The sequence below is a fragment of the Cygnus atratus genome, chromosome 1, assembly GCF_013377495.2.
Source record: "Cygnus atratus isolate AKBS03 ecotype Queensland, Australia chromosome 1, CAtr_DNAZoo_HiC_assembly, whole genome shotgun sequence".
Classification (NCBI taxonomy): Eukaryota; Metazoa; Chordata; class Aves; order Anseriformes; family Anatidae; genus Cygnus; species Cygnus atratus.
The window spans coordinates 68456430-68480738 of record NC_066362.1 but is presented as its reverse complement, the minus strand read 5'-3'; the positions used below and the strand labels follow the sequence as shown (position 1 = coordinate 68480738).

Genomic DNA, 24309 nt, shown 5'->3' with positions numbered 1-24309 from the left:
ATGCTTGATGACCCAGGTAAATACCTCAGGGCTACTGGCTACTTCAAAGAGCCTATTTCTGTCCTTTCCCCTGTAAATTAAATCCTAGACCTGAGGATCTGTTACAACTCTTTCAAAAACATAAATTCACCTCTAAGAAAAGTATTAATTTGAGAAAGAGGTATTTTCCAAGTCAGATATGTTTTGTTAGATGTTTCCTGGTCAGATTTATTTAATCTTTTTATATACATTTACAGAGTTTGTTCATTTAGAGACCCTAATACTGTTATCTTTGCAGTAATACAAGGTAGTCTTGATACATTAGCATAACACTACAGGTACAGACCTTTTCGTTGTACCTAAAGTTCAGAAGTACTCTGCTGAAACGAGTCTTAAAGTTTAGTTGCATTCCAGGCTCCAGGGGAGCAAAGTCTGGTTAATTGTTCATTGATAGCATTATCTGTAAAGAATCACCTCACAGTTTTAGTCCTGCTGCTCTCTATGTAGCTAACTTTGAGAACTACTTTACTCTATCCAAAAATATTTATGACCTTCCAAGGAAAATGAAAAGCAGTCTGGGTGAATGTTCAGATTTCAGGTTTCATATTTGAGAAGGAATTTCGGGGCTATCCTTATTTTTAAATCAGTCTATCAATTCAAGTCATGGTGAATGAATAATTTTGTGGAGTTGTGGTTGGCTAAAAGAGGAAAAGGCATTTAGGATTCTTTGTGTTAGTAATTGCTATAATTGTAAATGACACAGCTAACTGATTAGGGGGTGTTGAACATGCTACTCCTAAATTATTCCAACCCAACAACTCATTTTTTATTTTTGCTTTAAAGGGTCATTTCAGCAACGATCTGAACAATTACACAGCAGATGAAAGGAAAGTAACCCTGCATCCCCTTCACTGTGCTGATTATGTGTACTAAGAGATAATGGAGCCATTTTTCAGTAGAAGTTTTAAAATTGTCTGTGTGACTTGGAGATCTACCTAAGGAAATTCAATATGCTTGATCTGAAGATATACATTACAAAATACATAATATAGGGAGCTGAGGACTAACAAATATTTCAACAATCCTTGATTTAGAACTTAAATGCTGAAAAAAATAAATTAAAAAAAAAAGGCTGTAGTAGAACAGGTGCTCTAGTAGAAGAGGATTCTCATGTGTCCTATTTACCTCCAGAGATGCCTTCCTAACTGTTTCCCAGTTAAGTTCCCATGCTTAAAGTTCTGCCTCTGCATGTACCAAGCACACATCAACTTGCTGGGGCTGAGAACAAGTTAACATTTAATCTCAAGATTTTCAGCAGATATTCCCTCTGCATATTTCAACCTAAGCATCATAATGGTAAAAACACTCAAATTAAGTACAATGCATATTTTCTTTAAAAAGACACACAAAATGGAAGAGTGATTGATGTACTCTTCTTCTGATTAGCCTAATGAAAAGTCATTGAATAAAACGCCTGAGCAGTTCTTAGAGCAGAGATTTGATTCGTGTCTCTTTCCTTCCTTCAAGCTAAGAGCTCTAATCATTCAGTCATAGAAGAATGTTCTCTTTCTCTGAATAGAAATTCAAGCAATCTTGAATTTTCTCCTGAAAATATGGAAAAAGCCTCTAGCCCAGTCCAACCTATTGTCTAGCATTTAAAACCTCTCAGCCTAGAAGTTCAGAGGAATCCAAGGTCTTTCATACCAAGTAAACACATACATGCAAATAGTTTCATTTTTTTGGGTGTTTTTTTTTTCTTAAATGGTGATTGACATGATGTGCAAAAGTAGATGAAGATATCTCAAGATGAGGAAAGAGCTATAGTTTAGATACAGACTCTTATGCAGAAACGTGTGGGGCTTGGGCATATTCGTCTATTGCCCATCTCAGGCATCTGTGCATTCAGCAAGTCTGCTGTTGTGAATCTTACGCTGTGGCATGCAGGGTTAAGGTGTTTAAATAAAAATTAAGTATGATTGTAATAGCTTGATCTAAACTCAGATGCCTCAAGGAATCTAAATAAAAATTAAGTATCATCATAACAGCTTGATCTAAACTCAGATTTCTCACTGCCATTAAAATATATAAAAGGTACTGTAGAAAGTTTACCTTAGATCTCTGTTCATGCATCATTGCAGAGACAATCAAGCCTACAAGTATCTTTAAACCACTGTTATACTGTGTTATGTGTAGAAAAAGAAGAGATTAAAAAAGAGGAGAAAACTTGAAGTGGCCAGTAGAGGGAAAGCTGATCATTGTGGTCATCACTGTCTGACTGAGTAGAATGAATGATAGCAAGGAAGGAAAGCAGACTGAAAACAAAAACAAAACAACAAAAAAACACCATGATTGTGAACAAGCAGCTGTGCTGAGAAGGAATTTGTAAAGCTGCAACATGGGTGCAGCAAAATATTTCAACAGGCCTGAGGAATTTTACTGTGTTTAACTGTTACACAAGCCAAGTTCAAAAAGAAGGTATTGAAAAGCTTATAGGTGGAGCTCTTACAGGCACATCAGGATCAGTTCACTGTAATCTAATCTGAAATTAGTATTTTTCTTTCTGTATTCTTCCCAAATTGAGTGTAACCCTGTTCAGGAATGGTCTTTTCTCAAGCTACCATACGAAAGCAAACTTACTCTTTTGGATACAATGGGGAGCATGTCCAAGCAAGCACCTCTGTGTTTTTAGAAGCACTGTTTACTCCAAGGAGTTTTATTGTCAGTATAGTTTCCCTTGGAAGAGCCTTTATTCGCAGAGGAAAGTTGATTCTAAAAGAAAATTAAGAGAAAGAAAAATAAAAGAAATTTAGTATTGTTACCACAAGTGACATCTTCTCCCATTTTTCTAGATGCCTTAAGACATATATCAAGCTATAAATTATGAGAGTGCAACTCTGAAAGAAAATGCAACTGATAGATCCTTTCAACACACCAGCTACATGCTTATAAGTATTGCCAGACACTAACTTGGGTGATAGTACTTGAGAAGGGGCAAAGAATAACTCACTCACTTCACTGGTAACCACTAGAGCTGACAAAGGCAGGAAAAGCTTAGTTAAATTATTGCTTAAGAATTATCTTATCAATCAATGAAGGGTTAATTCAGCATAAGTACCTCCCCTAAGGGTGAACTATAAACCAATAGTTACTTATTTGCTGGCTTGTGTCTTCAAAGGAATACAAAACTTAAGAAACTAAGAGTTGTGCTCTGAGTAGGGTATGATAACAATTCTCTTGTTCACATGTGCTTCAGTGGAGTGATATTTCTCTAAAAGCAGATTTTGTCTTAACAGGAACGAGTGATTCATTTTTTTTAATGAAAAAAATCAGATACGAGTGTTCATCTCAACTTCATATTGAAGCAAAATTGATTGGTCGTTTAATTTGTATATATAGATTAAATGATTGACTTAAAAACATAACGGCAATTCTAATAAATGAGAAACTTTCATGCTATATGGAAAAATCATGTTACTATCCAGACATGTGTAAATCTATTTTCTTTTTCCTGAAGAGAATGTCTATAGTGGATGGAGCCTTTCTAATTTTTTTCCATGTTTATTCAGTAAAAACTTAAATTTCTCAAGCAGAAAATGAGATTAACTCTTTTTTTTTTTTTGTATAAACAAAATCAATATAAGGGGCTAAAGGCTAAAAGAATTATTTTGCATGGACAGCATAAGCATCAAGAAAACAAAAGGTCTGCATAAAATTGAGTTAAAAAAAAAAAAGATAAATTTAAATAATACAGACTCCATTTAATTTTCACATATTCAATCTAAATGGTCAGAACAATACAATTTTCAGTATTAAAAAAAAAAAAAGCATAGTCATGTAGTAAACAAATGTAGAAATTGTTATTTACAAAGTATCAAAACCTGAAAAACATAAGGATTATGGGTAGCAAAAATATGACAAGGTAACTGTATAATGTAAAATTTACATAAGATTTTTCTCCTAGTCTTGTCACTCCAACTCTGTCATAATTCTATGGCTTCAAAAAAGTTTGCTTGAAAGCACTGAGGAGTTGAAAAAAAAATTGGTTTCAGATGAAAGTCTCAAGCATGCTATATTTGCAGGAGTGTCAGGATTTCAGATGATCAATCCTAAACATTTTGGAAATTATTCAGATTTGCATACCTCTCTGAATAAAAAAAAAAAAGCAAGACAGCAATTTCCTACTCTTTGTAATTAACATGAATAGAATTGAGAAGCGATTCTAAATTGTCTTCCCACATGTCCCTATTTATAGCTTTCAACTCTGCTTCCTGTCTCATGCCCCCTTCTTCACTCATAATTGGAAAAAAACTTTTGGAAAACTGTTTTACATGTCATGGATGGTTTGTTCTGCCTTTTTCATTTAGAGGCCAAAAGCTTTGTCCATATTTCATACCTTTTGACAGAGTTACACAGCTTTAAAGTATCTTTAATATTTTCTGTGAAGAGAAACAAATAAAAACCAAGACATGCATCATCTAATACAGAAATTTGTTAGCACTCTTTGTGAATGTGGAGAAATGAAAAAAACCTGACAATATCCTTCTCTTGCAGAAAGCAAATGCTTCTCAGAGATTCACTAGGACACAATATATAGCACTACCAGACATATGCACATGGAAAAAGAACCTGGAGAGTTAAACAAAAGTTAGGAATCCCAAGACTTAAACCATGGGCGAAAGATTAGCAAAATTTCTCTTCTAGTGACATATGATACACAGAGAAGGGGAGTATTTGTACTGTTTAAGACTTTTTTTTTTTTTTTTTTTTACGTATGTCTAAGCCTACCCTGTTAGTATTATACTTTCTGACTGCATGAGGCTGAGACAGAGATGACTAAGAGGAAATAGGAAATGGAAAAGCGTGAGTGAACAATTTCAGCAGTAGTTGAGAAGAACAGAGAAGCTACTCACTGAGAAAGTGCTGTTTACAGATGTTAGATAAAGTTATACAGCTGGTTTCAAAGGCTAATAACCTAACATCATAAGAGCACTCAACACTGAAGAGCTCTGGGGCACTCTGGTCGTTGCCCTGAGAAAGTATAAACAAGATAGACAAGCCAAACAAAATATGGGAAAAAAGGAAATCCAAAGCCAAAGAGGTGATGAATGGTAGGCTTAATGTTAATTCCATATTTCATGTCTGCAGGTTTAACATAAATCACAGAGGATAGAAAAATAAAGGAGGTGGTGGAATGAGGAGACTAAGAAGAGCGAGTTAAGAAAAAAAGTAAGAAAATAATTGAGAGGCCTCAGCCATTTAAAAATGAAGTTGATGAGAAAGTAGAGGGGGCAATTTTGGACTGTGCACATTATTAACTAGATAGTATCAGTCTGTTCAAACTTTGCACCAATGTGATACCATTTTTCAAAGATAACACATAGGTTCTAAAGGAAAAAATAGACTTCTAAAAAGAACAAACAGACAAAAGACACAAAATGAGGCATCCTCCTTAGGTATAAAATGATTCCCACTTTTTTCCGAGAACATTCTATGAAGGACAAAAAATGATAAAAGACATCACCAAAAGATCATGTTCAAACACACACATACACACACACAAAAAAACAACTACCAAATTCAGACAGTAATAGGTTACAGCAGTGTAAAACACAAACTAAATACATGAAAATCAGCAAATAAAGCAAGCCTTGTCTTTTATTGAAACACTCTTCCTAGATTTCCAATTATCAAAACACTGCTCTCCATTTCCTTTTGCCTTGTTTAGTCAGTCCTAATCAGGACTCATTTTGAATTTGCTAGTTTTATTTTTTGGCCTGATTGATGCCTAACTGTTCAGTGAATAGGTGACTTCCTAACGTAATGGAAGCTCTTCTTGGTGACCTTTTACCACATTCATTTTCAATGGCTGTGATCAGCTGAAAATAGCATATAGATTAGAATGAAAGTAGCACTTTAACAACTCAGGACAAGAAATCTTACATGAAAGAAATCATCTTCTCTGTGAATTTCTGAATGTATACCCTTCTGTTTCAGAAAGTGACTTTAAAGTTAAAATATAACCACGAGTGAACACAGTTACAGTTTTAGTGATGCAGATTTCCTACAACAACAAATGGTGCCACTTGATGACGTATAAAAACCAACGGTAGTAATACTTACTTCATTAAAATATTCTATTCTTAATCCATTCCAGCTCAAATTCTTGCAAAAAGTGCTAATGAGTGTTTATATACATGTATTTATTGTATGAAATACAAACCAGCCTGTTCTTGAGTATGTTTTAACATATGCTAGTTAGGCACATGACACCTTCAATGCTAAAATGGCAACACTTCTACTGTTCCTCCTCTCTGTATGTTTCAGATTATTCTGAATATATAATCTGAATGATATATATATATATATATAACTATATATAAAATACAATTATAATGATTATTCTGTCAAGTTTGGTGCTGTTTTTCTTTCTTTTTTTTGAGGGTTAGCAGCACCAATAGCAGAAACACAATTTCCCATTATACAACTGTGACAAAGTATTTCACATTTAATATAAATTAAAAACAAAAACACAAACATTTCCTTTCCTGTGCATGTTGTCATACAGAAAAGATCTTCTCACCTCACTATCCTGATTGATATTTGGATACAATTCCAAAGTCACACTGTATTAAGCACAACTCATTACAGCTGTCAGCTCCTTTCTTTATAAGAAAACATTTGATTTTGCTGTTAAGTGCTGTGTGAGTTTTAAAGTAAGAACATGTGTGTTATAAGCACCTGTTCTGAATAAAATCTGCCCTGTCAAGCAAGCAATATTCTGGTGGATCAAAGACCGGGAGGGAAAACTCCAGATGTAAGACTATCAGCTGGTTTAAAACACCCCATCTGACCTTTGCATTTTGGCTAAAAATAGCAGCTGTTTGCAAATCCAGTTCCAGATACAAGCTGAAACATACTAAAAATCATGTCATATCTGGCTGCCTAGATTCTCAGCTTGTGCTTCTGGATCTCAAGAAACCTTCCCTTATGATCTGAGGCTTACAGAAATCTAGGCTAACCATTTCTATGTGGAAAGGTGGAAGGAAACATGGAAAAACCTGCCAGACACATATACATTTGTGGTTTTATAATTTGGAATTGATTTGATTCAGATTTTGAAAATGATTTTTGAAACTCATGCAACAATAAAAAAGTAAAAAGGTGCATTTGTGAACTAATACTACTAAGTTTCATACAATTCTAGATCTTGTTTCTGGTGTTAAGAGACTCTTACAAGTACCTATGAAAGAATTTGGTGTGCATACTTAACTGTTTTTCCATTATGCCCTTTGCAGAAGGAGAGGTTTAAACAGAAATATTGAAGCTTTCATCTGATTTCTTTATGTTTTCACAGAAATGGAAGAAGAGCAGAGTCTCAGTCATGTCTGAAGAATTTATTTCTATTCTAATGCCTTATATTTTGTTTTATAAGGAGGTTGTGTGTAAGATGCATTCCAGAAAGGAATCAGCCACCTTTTAAAAGCCAAAAATACTTGTAAACAATACAGTCCTTCCTCTATATTTGAATTATATCTGTCCAAATGTACCAAAACAAAGAACTTGACTAAAACATGGGTAAAAGTGAAAATTCCTACAGAGCAAATGGGAATGATCCAACTTTTTCAGCACAAAGACAGCAGTTCCTTCCCAGTCATATAAAAGAGTAAGGGTTCAACACAAACTCTGTGGACTCAACTGAGGTATCAAAGAAGATACTAGGCCCCAAATGAACTATTTGCAGACATATTTGCATATATATATATATATGCAAATATGTCTGCAAATAGATATATGCAGAAATGCACCCATTTTATTTCTTAACCATAGGGCATACATACTAAGCTTCTCTCATCTGTTCAGGAGTGTTGTGTAAGAAGGCAACAAAAACTATTGAGATAGAAATGCAATGGGTTTGACATAAAACTGTCTTGCTTTGTTAGACCAGCTTAAAACTGATTAATGTTTTAGAGGAAGGCAAAAAAAAGTAATGGATTATACATTTTGTATTCAATTATAATGTAACAAACCACCTTTTAGATTAATTGTAGTCTTTGTTCAATTACAATGTAATCAAGCTACTTTCAGATTTAGAATACAATAAATGGCAATATAAAATATAAAAATTTTGAAAGACTAAATGTAAAAATGTCATGCTCAGAAATCCAGAGAACATTACCAAAATGTAAAAATAAATAAATAAAAAGCCTACTTCTCTCCAATCTATTGCAAATATGCCTTTTGTCATTCCATTGCCTAAACTGAATGCTATTTAAGTGTGTGCCTTGCTTTTCAATTGAGTTCTTTTCCTCAAAGCAGACAGGCACATGGGAGGCAATTGGCAGCCTTTATTCTATAATTCTAGTCTCTTAAACAAAAGGTCCTCATTTTAAAACCAGCCTGCTTATATAAAAATCAACAGCCACATTCCTTTCTAAACAAAGAATTAAAGAAATGTTACAATAGGTTCTCACGCTGGATTGCGTATCTATTTAGAGGTGGATCCAAAGTGCAAAGTCCTCACAATAGAACCAAAATATAGTCTCTTGTATCTCCTTTCAGTTTCTGTATTCTCCCAAAGCCAGCAGTGCTGAACAAAAGCTATTCTCAGACCAGCTGAGTTTAGCTTATTCTCAGACCAGACTCAGCTTAGTGCTATTGCTCTTCCCTTTGGCTATCCCATTCCTTTCCTACTCCTACCTCCCTGAATTTCTCTGAATTCTGTGGGGTTTAATTTGCACAGAAGATACATTATAAAAATATGGGCCTTTGTTTTGTTCTGTTTTAAATTAACATTCAGCTTGTAAAATCTTCAGAAAAGCATACATCAAACACAGACCAAAACTTACTTCTCATTCCACTCTGCCAGCAAAAAGAAGGATCTTTTAACTGGTATACTTTTGCAAATCTTCACTTGACATATTGTCTTCCCAGCATAAGTCAGTGAACAGGAAAAAGAAAAAACTTTGTAACTACAAAGAGAAAGGGAAAAAAAGATTAACTGCAATGTAATATGTCCAGCATGCTTTACCATGGCTAAACTGTTCATAAAGGACTAACTGTTCATCAGGGCTATCTGTTCATAAACTTGTGAACGTCCATTCTTATGTAGAAAAAGAATAAAAATAAAGAATCTCATTTTAATGTTTTATTTTAAAAAATCTACATTTTAATGTTCAGAGTTCGAGAAAAGTCTTCAAGACACCTTAGATTCTGGTCTTTTTTTTGGCATTAAGTCTAACTTTTTTTTTTTCCTCATTATTGCAGTCAATGCAGTTGCATAATTGCATTACTGCAGTTTAGACATAAGTTTTGAAGTGTTTCAACTTGGTCATCATATAACTTCAGTCAGCAAACTATTTACACTTACATTTCTCGATCTGTAATAACAACAACCAAAACAAAAAACACAAAACACCAGGGTAATAATTAAGGGAATCTATCCATTTATTACAGCAGAAGCATTAAAGACAGCTGTGCTGGTATTTGTCACATTCTTATCTGACTGGCTTCACAGTGTAATTCAGGTCTGCATCTACTTGTTGGTTTCATATTCTTCTTACTGAAATATTTTCTCTTTATTTTTTTTTGTCAAAATGAGACGAATATTTTACAATCAGCTAATGTTGTTAATTAGTCTTGTAACTTTCAGATCCTCCTAAAATCCTACAAAATTGTCACACTCAGCTTTAAACCACATGCTGTATAAGAATGACGAACATGGGAAAGAAAATGGAGTCAAACCTGAAGAGCAAGTTTGAAGCATTTGCAGACTAAAGCTGCCTGGTTTTGCCTTATTTACAAGCACTATTATTGATCTCTTCCAGAATGTTATAATAATTGTTAGAATTATTGTAGCAAATGTGCTTTTTCTCTTTTTTTTTTTTAATGTGTAGTACCTATGAGAAAGAAAAGAAATGCAAAGAAAGGAAAAAAATACCTTACAAGAGTAAGAAATGCTTTTGCTCTTAAATATGGCATCTATCTTCTAGAGTCCAAAGGCTACAAACAATTGGAGCATAGCGAAGAAAATAATAGATTGTTTTACCATAAAGTGATTAAGCACTGCTGTTTAAACAGAATTATTTATACACGATATAGTGATATATCCCTGATTTATATACCCTAAGACCTAATCCTGGAAAGATTAATCTTTATGCAATGTTTAAGTTCAGAGTGCACACGCTTCAACACGTCTAAAATTGTTAGAGTGTCCAAAGGAGGGTAACAAAGATGGTAAAGGGCCTAGAGGGGAAGACATATGAGGAGTGGTTGGAGGACTTGGTGAGGACTTGGTTTGTTCAGCCTGGAGAAGAGGAGACTGAGGAGAAGCCACATTGTGTTCTACAACTTCCTCAAGAGGGGAATGGAGGGGCAGGCACTGAGCTCTCCTCTCTGGTGACAGAGACAGGACCCAAGGGAACAGCATGGAGCTGTGACAGGAGAGGTTCAGGCCGGATATCAGGAAAAGGTTCTTCACTGAGAGGGTGGTGGGCACTGGAACAGGCTACCCAGGGAAGTGGTCACAGCACTGAGCCTGCTGGAATTCAAGAAGCGTTTGGACAGTGCTCTCAGACACATGATCTGTTTTTTTCGTTTTGTTTGTATTTGTGTGGTCCTTTGGGGACCTAGGACTTGAACACGATGATCCTTGTGGGTCCCTTCCAACTCAGATATTCTCTGATTCTTTGTAGGATGTTTTGCCTAGGTATCCTCCCTATCAGTTCAAAGGCTTGGCACTCTAGTCTTGTCCCAGAGATCACTTTATATCATCCTGACATAGAGAGGAATTTGAATTTTGGGCTATAGAAACAAATGCAGCCAAAGATGATGCTAGCAACATTATGCCATTGGCATCAAACAGGGAACATCTGCTTAGGATCTAAATGAGATAAAAGAACAAACTGATAACAGAAACAAGAAGGAATGAAAATACCATAAAGAAAGGGTTGCACCATTATTCTGCAACTGGTAAGGTCTGTACCTACTTTTTCAAGGAGGACATTAAGACTGGAATAAGGAAATTGAGAGCATAAATATAGAAATTGATAAAGTGCCAATCCACAAAACTGAGCTTGAGAGGAATTTGTTGAGACGCTAAAATGATTCTGTAAAACAAAGGTAGGTCCCTCTCCCTTATCCCAAACAATTAGAAGAAGAGATGTTTATTACATACTTGTATGTATGAAGAAACAATGAGAGACAGATAGTCAGAGATGTCTAAATTCTAACATTTATATTGTATATATTATATTTATGCAAATATATATACTAAAATAATGTTATGAACAGCAGCAAGATCATAAAATCTGACCTTCTGGAGAGGGAAAAACAAGTGCTGTGACATGGTCAGCACGAAATTATGCAGTACAGAAATAACCATGAGGAATGTGGGTATGAAGTTAGTAAAAGTATCTGAGGAAAGTAGGTGACATGGACTGCAGTCTATGTTAAGAAATTCATGTTAGGTATGAATATTGGATAGACTGGAAAGGGAGATTAAGGAGGAACAGAGATTCTCATTTTCATATGCTTGTACATAGTGTTCAAGACATCAGTGGCATTTTAGGCCATATGTAATTTCATATATTTCTGGTAAAACATAAAATGCAATGGGAATGTTATAACCATCTGCAGTATCAGGATAGTGATTGTAGTTTTCCATTTATTACGTTAACTAATGCAAATTCTCTCAGATTTTTATTAAACTGCTAATTACAGCTAATGCTGTATAGTACACTCTTTTGCTCACAGTCTAATGCAAATGATCCCACTGTTTTTTAATCAGTCATTTGGAATTCAAGGCAAAGTGGGAGCAAGGGGAAAGTACTAATAAAAACTTGGAGAACAGCATTTTCAGGCATAAAAATAATGTAACCAGACTGTAGTCATCTCCCCTCTGACTGTACTGGAGTGGTAAGAGGAGAACATCAGTTTTACACAGAGTAGAAAAAGCAGTTATTTGAAATGACAACTAATATGAAAAAAACAAACAAACAATGCTGAAAAGAATATTTCAATCGGCTTTTTACTGAAGTTGTGTCCCTTTTTGCTTTCCTCTGCTAGGTGGATATACCAGGCATGCTTGGACCCATAAACTGTACTTATTTTAATCAACTGTACTTATTTTATCAACTGTATTTTTATTTATTTTTATGTATTTTTATTTATTTTTATCAACTGTACTTATTTTAATCATAAAGAGGATTGTCAATACACACGCCTTACTGAGTAATGTGGTTTGAATACACAATGAACAAAAATTGCTCATAAAGTCGCATTCAGATTGGGTTTAAGCAAGCACCCTCTGATTAACTTGGTAACCCTTCCAGTTACTTGTGCTGCAAAGGCCACACAAAGCCCCAAACCAAACTCTCTTGACATGTGATACACATACTTTCCTCTGTCCCTCTGAGCAAGTCAGTCACACAAGCATGTGTACAGATACCCATCAAGGTCCACACTCTGACTTTGCCTATTACCATCCTTCCATACTGGTCAAGGGCAACCATGTAGGCCACCTCTTCCATTCTCCTTCTGTCAATAGGTCCTGGAAGTCTACTTAGTCAACTTACGTTAGTGTTCTTTATGCTAGAAGAGTAGTGGAGATGCACCCACTTAGTTTCTAATGTTAATACAGGAGAATCACCAAAGCAATAGAGGTAAGCTAGCACCTGTTAAAAATATGTGGTTGTGAGAGATGAGACAACACCCTTATTGTGAACACTTGCTAGATCTCCTCCTACCTGTTCACCCACACTTCTGGGATGTTATGGGCAGCATAAACTGTAAAGCTGAGCTGGGAATAGAGGCTGATGTCTGCACATGAAGGGCTTTTAGGTATGCTGGCAAGCTGGAAATCTGTTTCAAAGCTGCTGCTGTAAACATGGATGAGACGAGAGATGGCCATGGAGAGCTCAGTCACAGCAGCCTCCATTAATGCTAAGAGGAGAGAGGGAAATAAATAAAGGTTAGCAATAGGTCAGTTGTGATGAAGCATGTTTATTTTAAACCATCAGTTATGGCTTTAAAATGCTTCCTAATAAAATTTAATTAAAATGACATAACCTACCAACTGAAGCCAATTAGCCATCTGTGCTTCTGAAACCAGCCTTAGCTCATTTCTGGTGTATCATTAGCAGTCTTTCATTACAGTGCCTTCAAATTAAGGCATTTTCCAAGTAAGCCTTTTAAACTACAGCAAGTTAGTGTGTGCCTCAGATACATCATTTTAGCCTGCTAATTTTTGTGCTGGAAGAATTTTTATTATGTAAGCATTTTTTAATTTACGCAACTAAGTAATTGCTTATTTCAAGGGAAATAGCAATGCTGCTGTAGAATGGAGAAAAGGCACTGGTTAAATTTTAGGACTACAAAGCTATTGCAAATATACATAAACAACTCATAAAATATATATAACATCAGCCACAATCAGATATGGTCATGTATTGGTCATAACATTCCACAGACACTGAAAGATGTATCTACACAGATATATCAAAAGCAGGCTGTCCACTCATTTATATTGCACCTTTATTTATGTTATTTCCTTTTGGCGTCAGCTCTGCAGTGCTCTTTTTCTGCAATTACTGGCTTTTATCCACCTTCCCTCTCTCTGCATTTTTGGAGTAGCTGGGGACTGCCTGATTGCCAGTGTAAATTAAAATCCCCAGCCCTTGCAGCCTCCATCAAGTGAACGGAGCTGGTACAAGCACTCTCATTTCTCAGGTTAGGGACAGTTTGAGGAAGGAAGTGTCAGAGCACATTGTATCATTCCAAGATCAGAATGATTTGGCTTCCAGAAGGCTATCTAAAATTCTCCTCCTCCCCTCTATCTCCCAGGTTTCTACATGAACAAGAACACACATTTATCACCTTTTGCCACAGTTCTCAACATACACCCTCCGCTTGCCAGGACACTGCACTCAGTAGCCATTTATTCGCCATGTACTAGTATCTATTACAAAAAAAAAAAAAAAAAAAAAAGTCCCAAGAACAGGAAGCCTGACACTTACTTATATTAGTTTTCAATACTTGGGATAGGAGCAAGTATCCTGCCCAATAGCAGCTACAGACAGCATGATTCACTGACTTTAGCTATCCCACTTTCCTACTAGAAACGTCTCCAAACAAAATATCACTGGTCTGGAACTTCAGAATCATAGAATCATAGAATATCCCGAGTTGGAAGGGACCCAACTCCTGGCACCGCACAGGTCTGCCCAAAAGTTTAGACCATGTGACTAAGTGCACAGTCCAATCGCTTCTTAAATTCAGACAGGCTTGGTGCAGTGACTACTTCACTGGGGAGCCTGTTCCAGTGTGCGACCACCCTCTCGGTGAAGAACCTCTTCCTGATGTCTAGCCTAAACTTCCCCTGCCTCAGCTTAACACCATTCCCACGGGTCCTGTCACTGGTGATAACGGAGAATAGGTCACCTGCCTCTCCACTCCCTCTTGTGAGGAAGTTGTAGACTGAGGTGTGGTCCCCCTCAGCCTCCTCTTCTCCAGGCCGAACAGGCCCAGTGACCTTAGCCGCTCCTCATATGTCTTACCCTCTAGGCCCTTCACCATCTTCGTCGCCCTCCTCTGGACACTCCGCAACAGTTTAATGTCCTTTTTGTACTGTGGTGCCCAGAACTGCACACAGTACTCGAGGTGAGGCCGCACCAGCGCAGAGTAGAGCTGGACAATCACTTCCTTCGACCGACTAGCAATGCTGTGCTTGATGCATCCCAGGATAGGGTTGGCCCTCCTGGCTGCCAGGGCACACTGCTGGCTCATATTCAACTTGCTGTCAACCACAACCCCCAGATCCCTCTCTGCGGGGCTGCTCTCCAGCGTCTCGTCGCCCAGTCTGTACGTATAGCCAGGGTTGCCCCGTCCCAGGTGCAGGACCCGGCACTTGCTTTTGTTAAACTTCACGTGGTTGGTGATCGCCCAGCTCTCCAATCTGTCCAGATCTCTCTGCAAGGCCTTTCCACCCTCATCCGAGTCCACAGCTTCTCCAATTTTGGTGTCGTTGGCAAATTTGCTCAAAACACCTTCTAGGCCTACATCCAAATCATTTATAAAAACATTGAAGAGGACTGGCCCTAAAATGGAGCCTTGAGGGACCCCACTGGTGACTGTCCGCCAGCCAGATGTGGCCCCATTAACCACAACCCTTTGAGCCCTGCCTGTCAGCCAATTGCTCACCCATCGCATGATGTTTTTGTTAAGCTGTATGCTGGACATTTTGTCCAGTAGGATCCTATGGGAAACCGTGTCAAAAGCTTTGCTGAAGCCCAAAAAGATCTCATCAGCTGGTTTCCCTTGATCGACTAGATGGGTGATCTTATCATAAAAGGAAATCAAATTTGTTAGGCAGGACCTACCCCTCATGAACCCATGTTGGCTGGGATCAATGACTGCATTGTCCCCCAGGTGCGCTTCAATAACTTCAAGGATCATCCTCTCCATAATTTTACCAGGCACTGACGTGAGACTGACAGGCCTGTAATTGCTAGGGTCTTCTTTCTTACCCTTCTTGAAAATTGGCACAACAATTGCCAGCTTCCAGTCCAATGGGACCTCTCCAGATTCCCAAGATCATTGAAAAATAATTGAGAGAGGTCCCGCGATGACGTCAGCCAGCTCTTTAAGCACCCTGGGATGAATCCCATCCGGACCCATGGACTTGTATGGATCCAGGTGGAGCAGCAAATCCTGCACACGTTCAGGGTCGGTTGGGAGTTTGTCATTCCCACTGTCATGGTCGTCCAGCTCAGGGTACCCTGGGTCCCGAAGCCCATCATCAGTGTTGAAGACAGAAGCGAAGAAGGCATTAAACGTCTCTGCTTTGCGTATGTCATTGTGAGGAGACCTTCCCCATCTAGTAGCGGACCTATGTTTTCTTTAGTTCTCCTTTTCCTGTTCACATATCTAAAAAAACCTTTTTTATTGTCTCCCACAGACATGGCCAGGTTCAACTCTAGTTGGGCTTTGGCCACACGAATTTTCTTCCTACAAACACAAACAGCATCCCTGTATTCCTTCCTCTTCGCCTGACCCTCCTTCCAGCAGCCGTACACTTTCTTTTTTCGCCTAAGCTCCAGTAGAAGTTCCCTGGTCAGCCAGGCCGGCCTTCTGCCCCACCTGCCTGACTTCCGATATTTTGGAATAGCCTCATCTTGTGCTTTTAGGAGGCAGTGCTTAAAGACTGACCAGCACTGATGGATGCCAATGCCTTCAAAAGCAGTTTCCCAGGGGACCTTGCTGACTAGTTCCCTGAGCAGCCTGAAGTCTGCTTTCCCCATATCCAGGGCTGAAGTTTTGGTGACAGTTTTCCTTCTGTCACCATAAATTCTAAACTCAACCACTTCATGGTCACTATGACCGAGACAGCTGCCAATTGCCACGTCTCCCACAAGACCCTCTCTGTTCTCCAGCAACAGATCTAGGAGGGCACCTTTCCTAGTTGGCTCCCTTAGCATCTGCACCACAAGTTATCATCTGGGTGCTTTATGAACCTCCTGGACTTGCTCGTGTCAGCCGTGTGGTGATCCCAGTTGACGTCCGGCAAGTTGAAATCCCCCATAAGGACAAGTGGAGTTGATCTCGAGGCATCTCTTAGTTCTGCAAAGAATGATTCATCGGCGTTGTCGTCCTGGCCAGGTGGTCTGTAATAGACTCCCACAACGACATCCCCTTTATTTGTTCGTCCCTTAATCCTTACCCAGAGGCTCTCAACTTTGCCATTGCCAACTTGAAGTTCCACACAGTCCAGCCCATGCTTCACATACATTGCCACCCCGCCACCTCGCCTACCCTGCCTGTCCGTCTTGAAGAGCCTGTAACCATCTATTGCAACACACCAGCCACAGGACTCATCCCACCAGGTTTCGCTTATGCCAATGATGTCGTAGCTGTGGGACTGGGCCAAGACTTCTAGCTCATCCATTTTATTCCTCATACTGCGTGCATTTGTGTAGAAGCACTTCAAATGCGCCTCCCTACACACAGCACCTTGTGTAGCCGACCGAAGGGCCTCACTAGCACACAGTCCCTCTGATTCTAGCACACCATCCCTTAGCTCATCACCGGCGTGCCTGGTTTTATCCCCTTCCCCCCTTTGACTCTAGTTTAAAGCCCTATCTATCAGTCCTGCCAACTCCTGAGCAAAAATCCTTACCCTTCTCTGAGAAAGGTGCATCCCATCTGGTGCCAGCAGGCCCGGTTTCGCGTAGACCTTCCCATGACTGAAAAACCCGAAATTCTGCTGGTTGCACCAGTCCCGAAGCCATGTGTTAATATGATGAGTCTGCTTGTCAGCATTGATCCCCCCTATCGGAAGGACAGAGGCAAACACAACCTGTGCCCCTGATTTATTTCCCTTCTTTGATACCTTTGGCCTTTGAACTAGAGAATACTCAGAATTATTGCGTCACAAAATGCATGGCAAAAAGTGCAAAGGAATTATATCAATCTTCATTCTATAATGAAGACATTTAAATTATGTAACAATACAGACATACTCAACTTTGAAATAGTTCAACATATAGTGAAGTTTGCTACTGGAAATACTGACACCAAGTTACTGCACGCATGAAGGACTGGCTAGAATTCCACATCTTCTCTGGTTGTAATCATTTTCCACGTAAATGAGCAGAATCATTTTAGAGACTAATCAATTAAAAAACTCAGTCTTTTTACTCTGTTTTGTATATAGTTCTTTGCCTACCATATATTTCTTATTTCTTTTTATTTATGCTCTTTACTACTTTCTCTATTTATCATCATTTTCCATAATTGCTCTATCTTTAGCTTTAATGCATTTTTCCACAGGATACCATATTATTCTCAAACCCAGTCCTCTTGGTTGTGCGATAAGATGTACACCTTCCAAACCAAATGTTTAATTTGCACTGAATTATTTTACGTTCCAAGGAATTACCTATAGTCGTATACATAAAACCTTTTTAAGAGGTCTAGAAGAGAACATCAGTGGATTTTTACCATAGCACAGTATTTACCGTGAGGAAAAACAGCTATTTAAGAGGCTCCCTGAATCCAATCTGTTCAAAGAGACAGATAGGTAGAAGTAATGTAATAGCAAAGTCTTTATTTATGCAAATTGGCCCTCTGAAGTCAATGATTGCCAAATACAACCTTTACAGCATTTTCTCCAAAATGAGGGGCAATGGAGTTTGGAATCCTTATAAAACTTCCAGCTGTTTGCTGAAGCATGCCCTTTGGCCCTGCAGTTTATACAACCTGTATTCTATGCTATATGGCTATTATTCAATTTTTTTTCAAGAACAAGAGGAAATGTATCATATATCAACAAAGCCACAGAAAGAAGGAAATATTCCTTGCAGAAAGAAAAAAACAAACATGTGAAACATACACAGTAGGGTAATGTGTAAACATTTTCCCTAACAGAAGATTTTCACAGGCTAGATGCCTATTGGTGTATCCAAACTCTCCTCCACTAGCCACATTTGCAGAGGAATGATTCTATCCAGCTACCTGAGAGACATAACTGAATGTCAGATAGGTAAAAACAAAATCCTCCAAAACTGAGGGAGAAAAGGAAAAACATAAGGAAAATCACATTTTGTTACTTCATTTACTTGTTACATGCTTCATTCTGTCAGTGGTGAGGTGAAAAAGGTTTCCTGTGTGTCAGGGATCTGCTTGTCCTACAAGAGCTACGTGGCTAGATGGGGCAAGGTTAAAAGTCTTCACGTAGTTACAGGCAGCGTCTGTGAGACACACACAAACACCAGTGAAGGAAGCTGGGAAATTTTCTTCCTTTTCTGTTTCTCTCTTTCAAAACTCCATCTTTCACCCAAGAATTTGCAGAATCTGTGCCCAACTGTGGAAACTGAGCTAGTTTGGAAGCAGGCTCTGGTGGGCACTGCTGACTGGTTCTGTTGCTAAGATGGCGTGAAGGGTGAAGACAGCAATGGGGCATTCGGTCTGACCACCAGCAAAAGGAGATGAATGAAATTTCAGCGTTATTTACCTAATTAATGGGAGATCCAGCATGATTCTTCTCATGAATACAGTTCAAGTGTAAGCAAATGTCCAAGTATGACTTAGTCTACAACTACAACAGTTTTTCCTACATGTGTTTTCTTACTTGTCAGCTCTCAGTTTAAAACCACCCAGTGGTTTTTGTGCCACAGTCAGCCCTTTCCCTCCTCACCCCACTCTTCACTCATTAAGCCTAGTGGCAATTAGCTAAATTAGAGACAAACATCTTGGCTAGTCTGTAAGTGTCCATTACTCACAAGAGTTGGTCAGCAGTTTTTCACTGTATTTTTATGAACTGCTGAATAGGATTTGGTACACTGAGACTACGCAGCCCATTCATTAAGCCAGAGAGGTTTACTGCTTTTAATGACAAATAAATCTTAGATGAGAAAGGACTATAGCGTTTCGATGATTTACATAGCAAAGGCTGTAGACTTCCTATAGCAGATCCAAAGTTTTAGGTATGCCAGAGTTTATTTTCCAAAAAGGTGTCCCATGCATAGTTAATCTCCAAGGGTATGACAAGTATACCACATCAAAAAGTGAATTGTGACTGAGATTAATAATCTCACAACTGAAGCCTCAATTTATTGCTGGTATGGATTTATTCAGCATCACCTTCTCACTGCTCCACTGTGGAAATGAGATGAAAACAAGGGAAGAGAATTTTAATGACAACTGCCAGATGTGTTTATTTCTGACACATGCTCCTTGTACTTGAAGTTTGAAGGCATGAATTTCACTGTTGATGAGAAACAGAACAACCCATGCCATCCCTGAAAATGTAAATGAATATACCTGCATGTACTTTCAAGAGATAGTGAGGAATATACTAGCTTATTCCTTATTAAAAAAAAAAAAAGTACTTTCTTTTTCTCAGTCCAGTTTTACAATTCACATATGATTTCAGTATCAGACCTTACAAAAGAGTAGACACTTTGCTAGCAGATAATATCAATTTAATACATATTCAACATGCCCTGTCTGATTCTGTACATGTTTTCTCCAGGTAAGACACAACAAATATCCGGTTGAAAAGAATTTGGATGGAAGGATTAAGATTCTTGTGTCACCTTAAAGATATTTTGGAGAACTTGATTTTGACATTACTCTTTCCCACTTATTTTAAGAGAAAGGCTCAAGATTTAGCTGAGGTGCTAAGCAATGTGAATTAGACCACCATCAGAAGAAAATGAATAAGAAAAAGGCAAAACATGAAAAGGCTGCAATGCCAAAACTGATCAGCTGAAGTTTCCATGCACCAGTATTTTTGTTTGTTTCCTCCTGTTAACTGAAGAATCCTGTGAATTATCTTTTGAAAGAAACTTAAAAATCTGCTGTTGTCCTAGTACTAGTATACAAAATGTTTTTGCAACTGATTTTTTTTTTCTTTTTTGAGGACTGGGGGATCGTAGTTATACAAAAATTGATCTTAGTTAAACAAATCTTGTTAAACAACAACTTGACTTTCAGGAAAACATATCAAGATGTAACACAGCAACAGCTTAAAATTAAAGAACCATGCTCAAAATTAAAAACAATGCAGGAGAGGCTTACGGAGATGAAATATATTCAATAAAAGCTCTTGACATTTTTCTATGCTCTGAAAACAAAAAGCAATCTTTCCAAAACAAAATTATAATGGCTTTGTCCCAGGGAAAGAAGGAAGAGTTTTCTATTTAATATAGGAAAACTTTAAAATAAAGCTCCCATTTTCCTCCTTCCTCCTTTTATGTTTTTTTTTTTTTTAATTTTCTTTGATAAATATTTTTATGACCAGATCTAGAAGTAACTATCAAATCCAAAGCTCAATCAGTGAATCTTTACACCCTCAAATGTAATGACAGCTTCATTTCATTAAATATATCATCATCAAGGCATCTGTTTTCTACATCCACTCAAAAAGACAGAAATTCCAGCAGTTATTATAGAAAAGACTGTTGGATTCAATATCACCAGTTCATGGTGCATATTGGACTTTCTGAGATGGGTCCCAGAGAACTATGGATCAAGTTCCAAAAGCTGCTTATCATGTCTGATCCGGTGAAATCCTTGCCTGAAGTCACAAGGCTGTAGACAGTATATAAACATTCATTCATCAGCTTTTGAGAAAGGCACACCAAGTGAATTTTATACCAGCATGCAGCCTTCTTCATACTCTAGATTGCAGTGAACCGCAATGTTAAATCTCTATTAACTTGAATAATCTTATTCTTTATTTTCTGGGCAAACTATATACTGAAGAAAGGTGATAATGTCTCATATTTAAGAAAAAGAAACCACATTGAGCACTCCAACATTAATATGATTTTCTGAGGACTTCATACAGGGAACAGAACATGATCCATACTTAGATGTAGCATGGATGAGTACTGCTCTGTTTGCAGCAGTGGAATAATTTGGTCTACAGAGACAACTCTGTTAATAGAACCAGTTATTGCAACACTAAATCAAGGCTTAAGATTTTGAATATACTCTTTGACCTGCGTAGTCCATGGTGAATGACTAACATTAAACCTCTGTTAATCTTTTATTAAAGAGAAAAAATATAGCAGTTTCTAAACAAATTATTAAGTAAAACTTTCACTTTGATATTATCTTATATCCTTTTCTCTTTTGTGGGAGTGAGAAGCTATAACGGAGAGAAGCAAAACACCATTTGGCAGTCTTTTATGATACTCGAGGTAATAACTTGGGGGAAGGAGGAAAACAGCAAAAAATATTAGCTGAAGTAACTGATTATTGCTCCTGCTGTTTGAGTTTGATCCTGCTTTCTTGAAGATAAGCATGAACACAGAAAAGAAACAGAAAAGAACAGAAAAGAAACAGCACAAATGGGAAATGCAGCCTGTCCCCTCAACTGTCAGTGCTGACTTCATTTGCAATTGTGCTGCAAGAGACATGCTTTTTCACTTCCCTTAGGTCTGGAAAAACTTACCTGCCCTAGGTTAAGATCGTGATTTTACTTTACTTTTGGGTCACAGGCTTGCAAATTTTTGCATGCATGTCATTTAGCCAGCTAAGCATAATGAAGTAAAAAGAGGGTGGGGAGCCAATGAGGTGGAAAAAGGAAACATAGGTGGTTTCACCTGGAATGCAGGTCTTACCTTCCAAGTGATTTTTACTTCTAGCCTCAGCAGGTGAAAATACCATCTGAATTCGTCTCAGGCTCAGTATCCCCAGGATGGGAGACACCACGGCATTATCATGAAGGTGAGCACTGAGGTGATTGTGACTGAAGAAAGCTCTTGATCCCAAAAAGAACAGATGTGTGTAATGTTTTTATCCACTTCCTGGGCATGAGGTCTAGGTTCCAGTAGATCAGTTTTGGGCATTGCTCTTTTACATTTTTTATTTTTTATTTTAAATCAGACATAACCTTAACCACAGGCTTTGATATGAGAACTAGACTTTTTTGTTTTAACATGTTGGCCTAGCTTTAAATATTTTGCTGGCTTTTACAAGTTTATTTAGTAGGTCTAGATATAATGCATAACACATAGTGTGTTAATACATACATGAAATGTGTATCAGTGCATGTAATGGAATTTTTGGTTACCCTGGAAAACTTTGAATGTAGTCTTCTACACAGAACTACTAATGGCCCGGCAAGTTCTGACTTGCAATCAGTAAGTTGCAGTTTCTAATGTTACATTACCAAAAGGACCCTACAATTGTTATGAAATTAGGGCGTGCCGAGAACAAACAGTAGTATAAGTATTCACAGGTAAAAGTCTCCTGGCATAAATAAATAGGTGCAGAAAAGTAGAGTCAAAAGCTGAGAGATTCCTTTACTTTTACTCAAGAAATCAGATTTTCCTTGAGGAAGCTACTGATTCAGTCAAGCCCAACCTTGGAAATATCTTTAAGTAGAGGAATGTTTCAAATCCTTTCCAGACAGGTTTTCTGGAACAGTGGGTGATTTCCAAGGTAGATGTTCATTAGTAACTATTAATTCCTTTTTGTATTCAACCATTTTTTTCCATTAGTAGTGTTTAAGGGATAAATGACTATATCCAAGGGAAAATAATCCTATAAACTCCTTATCATCCAGCTCCTCCCTTCTACACCTGCATGTTCTTCCCATACTCCCCTGGTCCCCTAGCTGCTTAGCTTTTCTTGGCAGTTTACAAATATAATTGCTGTTTCTTTGTTTGCGGCACGTGAAATTGAATAATGGTGAAACAACAAGCCTGGCATTTGGAATCCTTCATTTAAATCACATCTGTGTTTGAAATACTGCTGCAATCTTTGTGGTTGGTTCACCTCTTTACCTCTCTGGGCACATTGCAACAAAAGCAGCTAAAAGAGGGAAGGAGAAAAAGTACATCTTAAACGGACACTTTTTTCCCCAAACAAAACAGACAGCCATTCTGCAGCACATCTTGTCTCATCCGGAAATTCAGATGGCTGCCCCTTTGAGAGCATCAGCGTAGGGCTCTGGTTACAGGTCACAGGCAGCCACAATGGGGTAGGGCAGGACCTGAGCCCTGGAGGTGGCTGTCACCACAGGGAACCCAACACAGACACCCATGAGAGGACAGACTCCTGCTCATCCCTCAGCCTGGGAGCAACTCTTTAGTAATGCTAACAGTACTGGGGCAGTGATGCTAAGTGGATTTTATCTGAGGGATTAAATAAGGTAGGGTCTATCATTTTGTCCATTACTGTTAATTAACCTACTTTTATGACAGTATATCATCCCAGACAACACACTATTTACACAATGAAAGATGAAGAAGAACTAAAGCTTAAGGAAGGAGCAATGAAAATTACTAGAGCGGAGGAGAAAAGCCACACACAAAATTATTTTTTCAGGCTTTCAGGAAGTTCCTTATTTTCCCTTTTCTCTACATAAAAAGTCAGGATTAAGGAGAGCTACTAAAAATAACATTATCATCGCTACTATGACCACCACTAACTATAATATGCTCTTTCATCCTCATTCATCATATTTGAATCTCCAGATTAGTTTTGGGAAATGCTATGTTTCATTTATATTTTTGTATCACTTAAATTTTTATTTAGCATAATTACCATGTAACTGAATATGTAAACATCTGCAATATGCCAACTAAAACAGTTCACTAATACAAACGAACAGCAAAACGTATTTTCTGATGATATCTTGAATTTTTTAAAAACAACACTTTACCTTTGTCTGGTGTTTCCACACATGGAAGTGAATTCTAGAAAGATAAAACCCAAGGGAAAAAAGTAATCAGTTACTTCAGAAAAGAACAGATAGCAGGTAAAATGGTGTTAGGAATAGTACTCATGGAAAATAAAGTTGTTTGGGGTGAGAAAGGGTAA

The 24309-nt window shown here is 37.8% G+C and overlaps 1 protein-coding gene across 1 annotated transcript in view; it reads right to left on the bottom strand.

The window, feature by feature from the left end:
* Nucleotides 1-24309, bottom strand: part of PIK3C2G (phosphatidylinositol-4-phosphate 3-kinase catalytic subunit type 2 gamma) — a 211816-nt gene that overhangs the window by 138934 nt on the left and 48573 nt on the right. Inside the window, 3 exon segments of the mRNA XM_035550834.1 lie at nucleotides 2617-2748; nucleotides 8826-8948; nucleotides 12723-12918. Coding sequence (XP_035406727.1) covers nucleotides 2617-2748; nucleotides 8826-8948; nucleotides 12723-12918 — 451 coding nt within the window.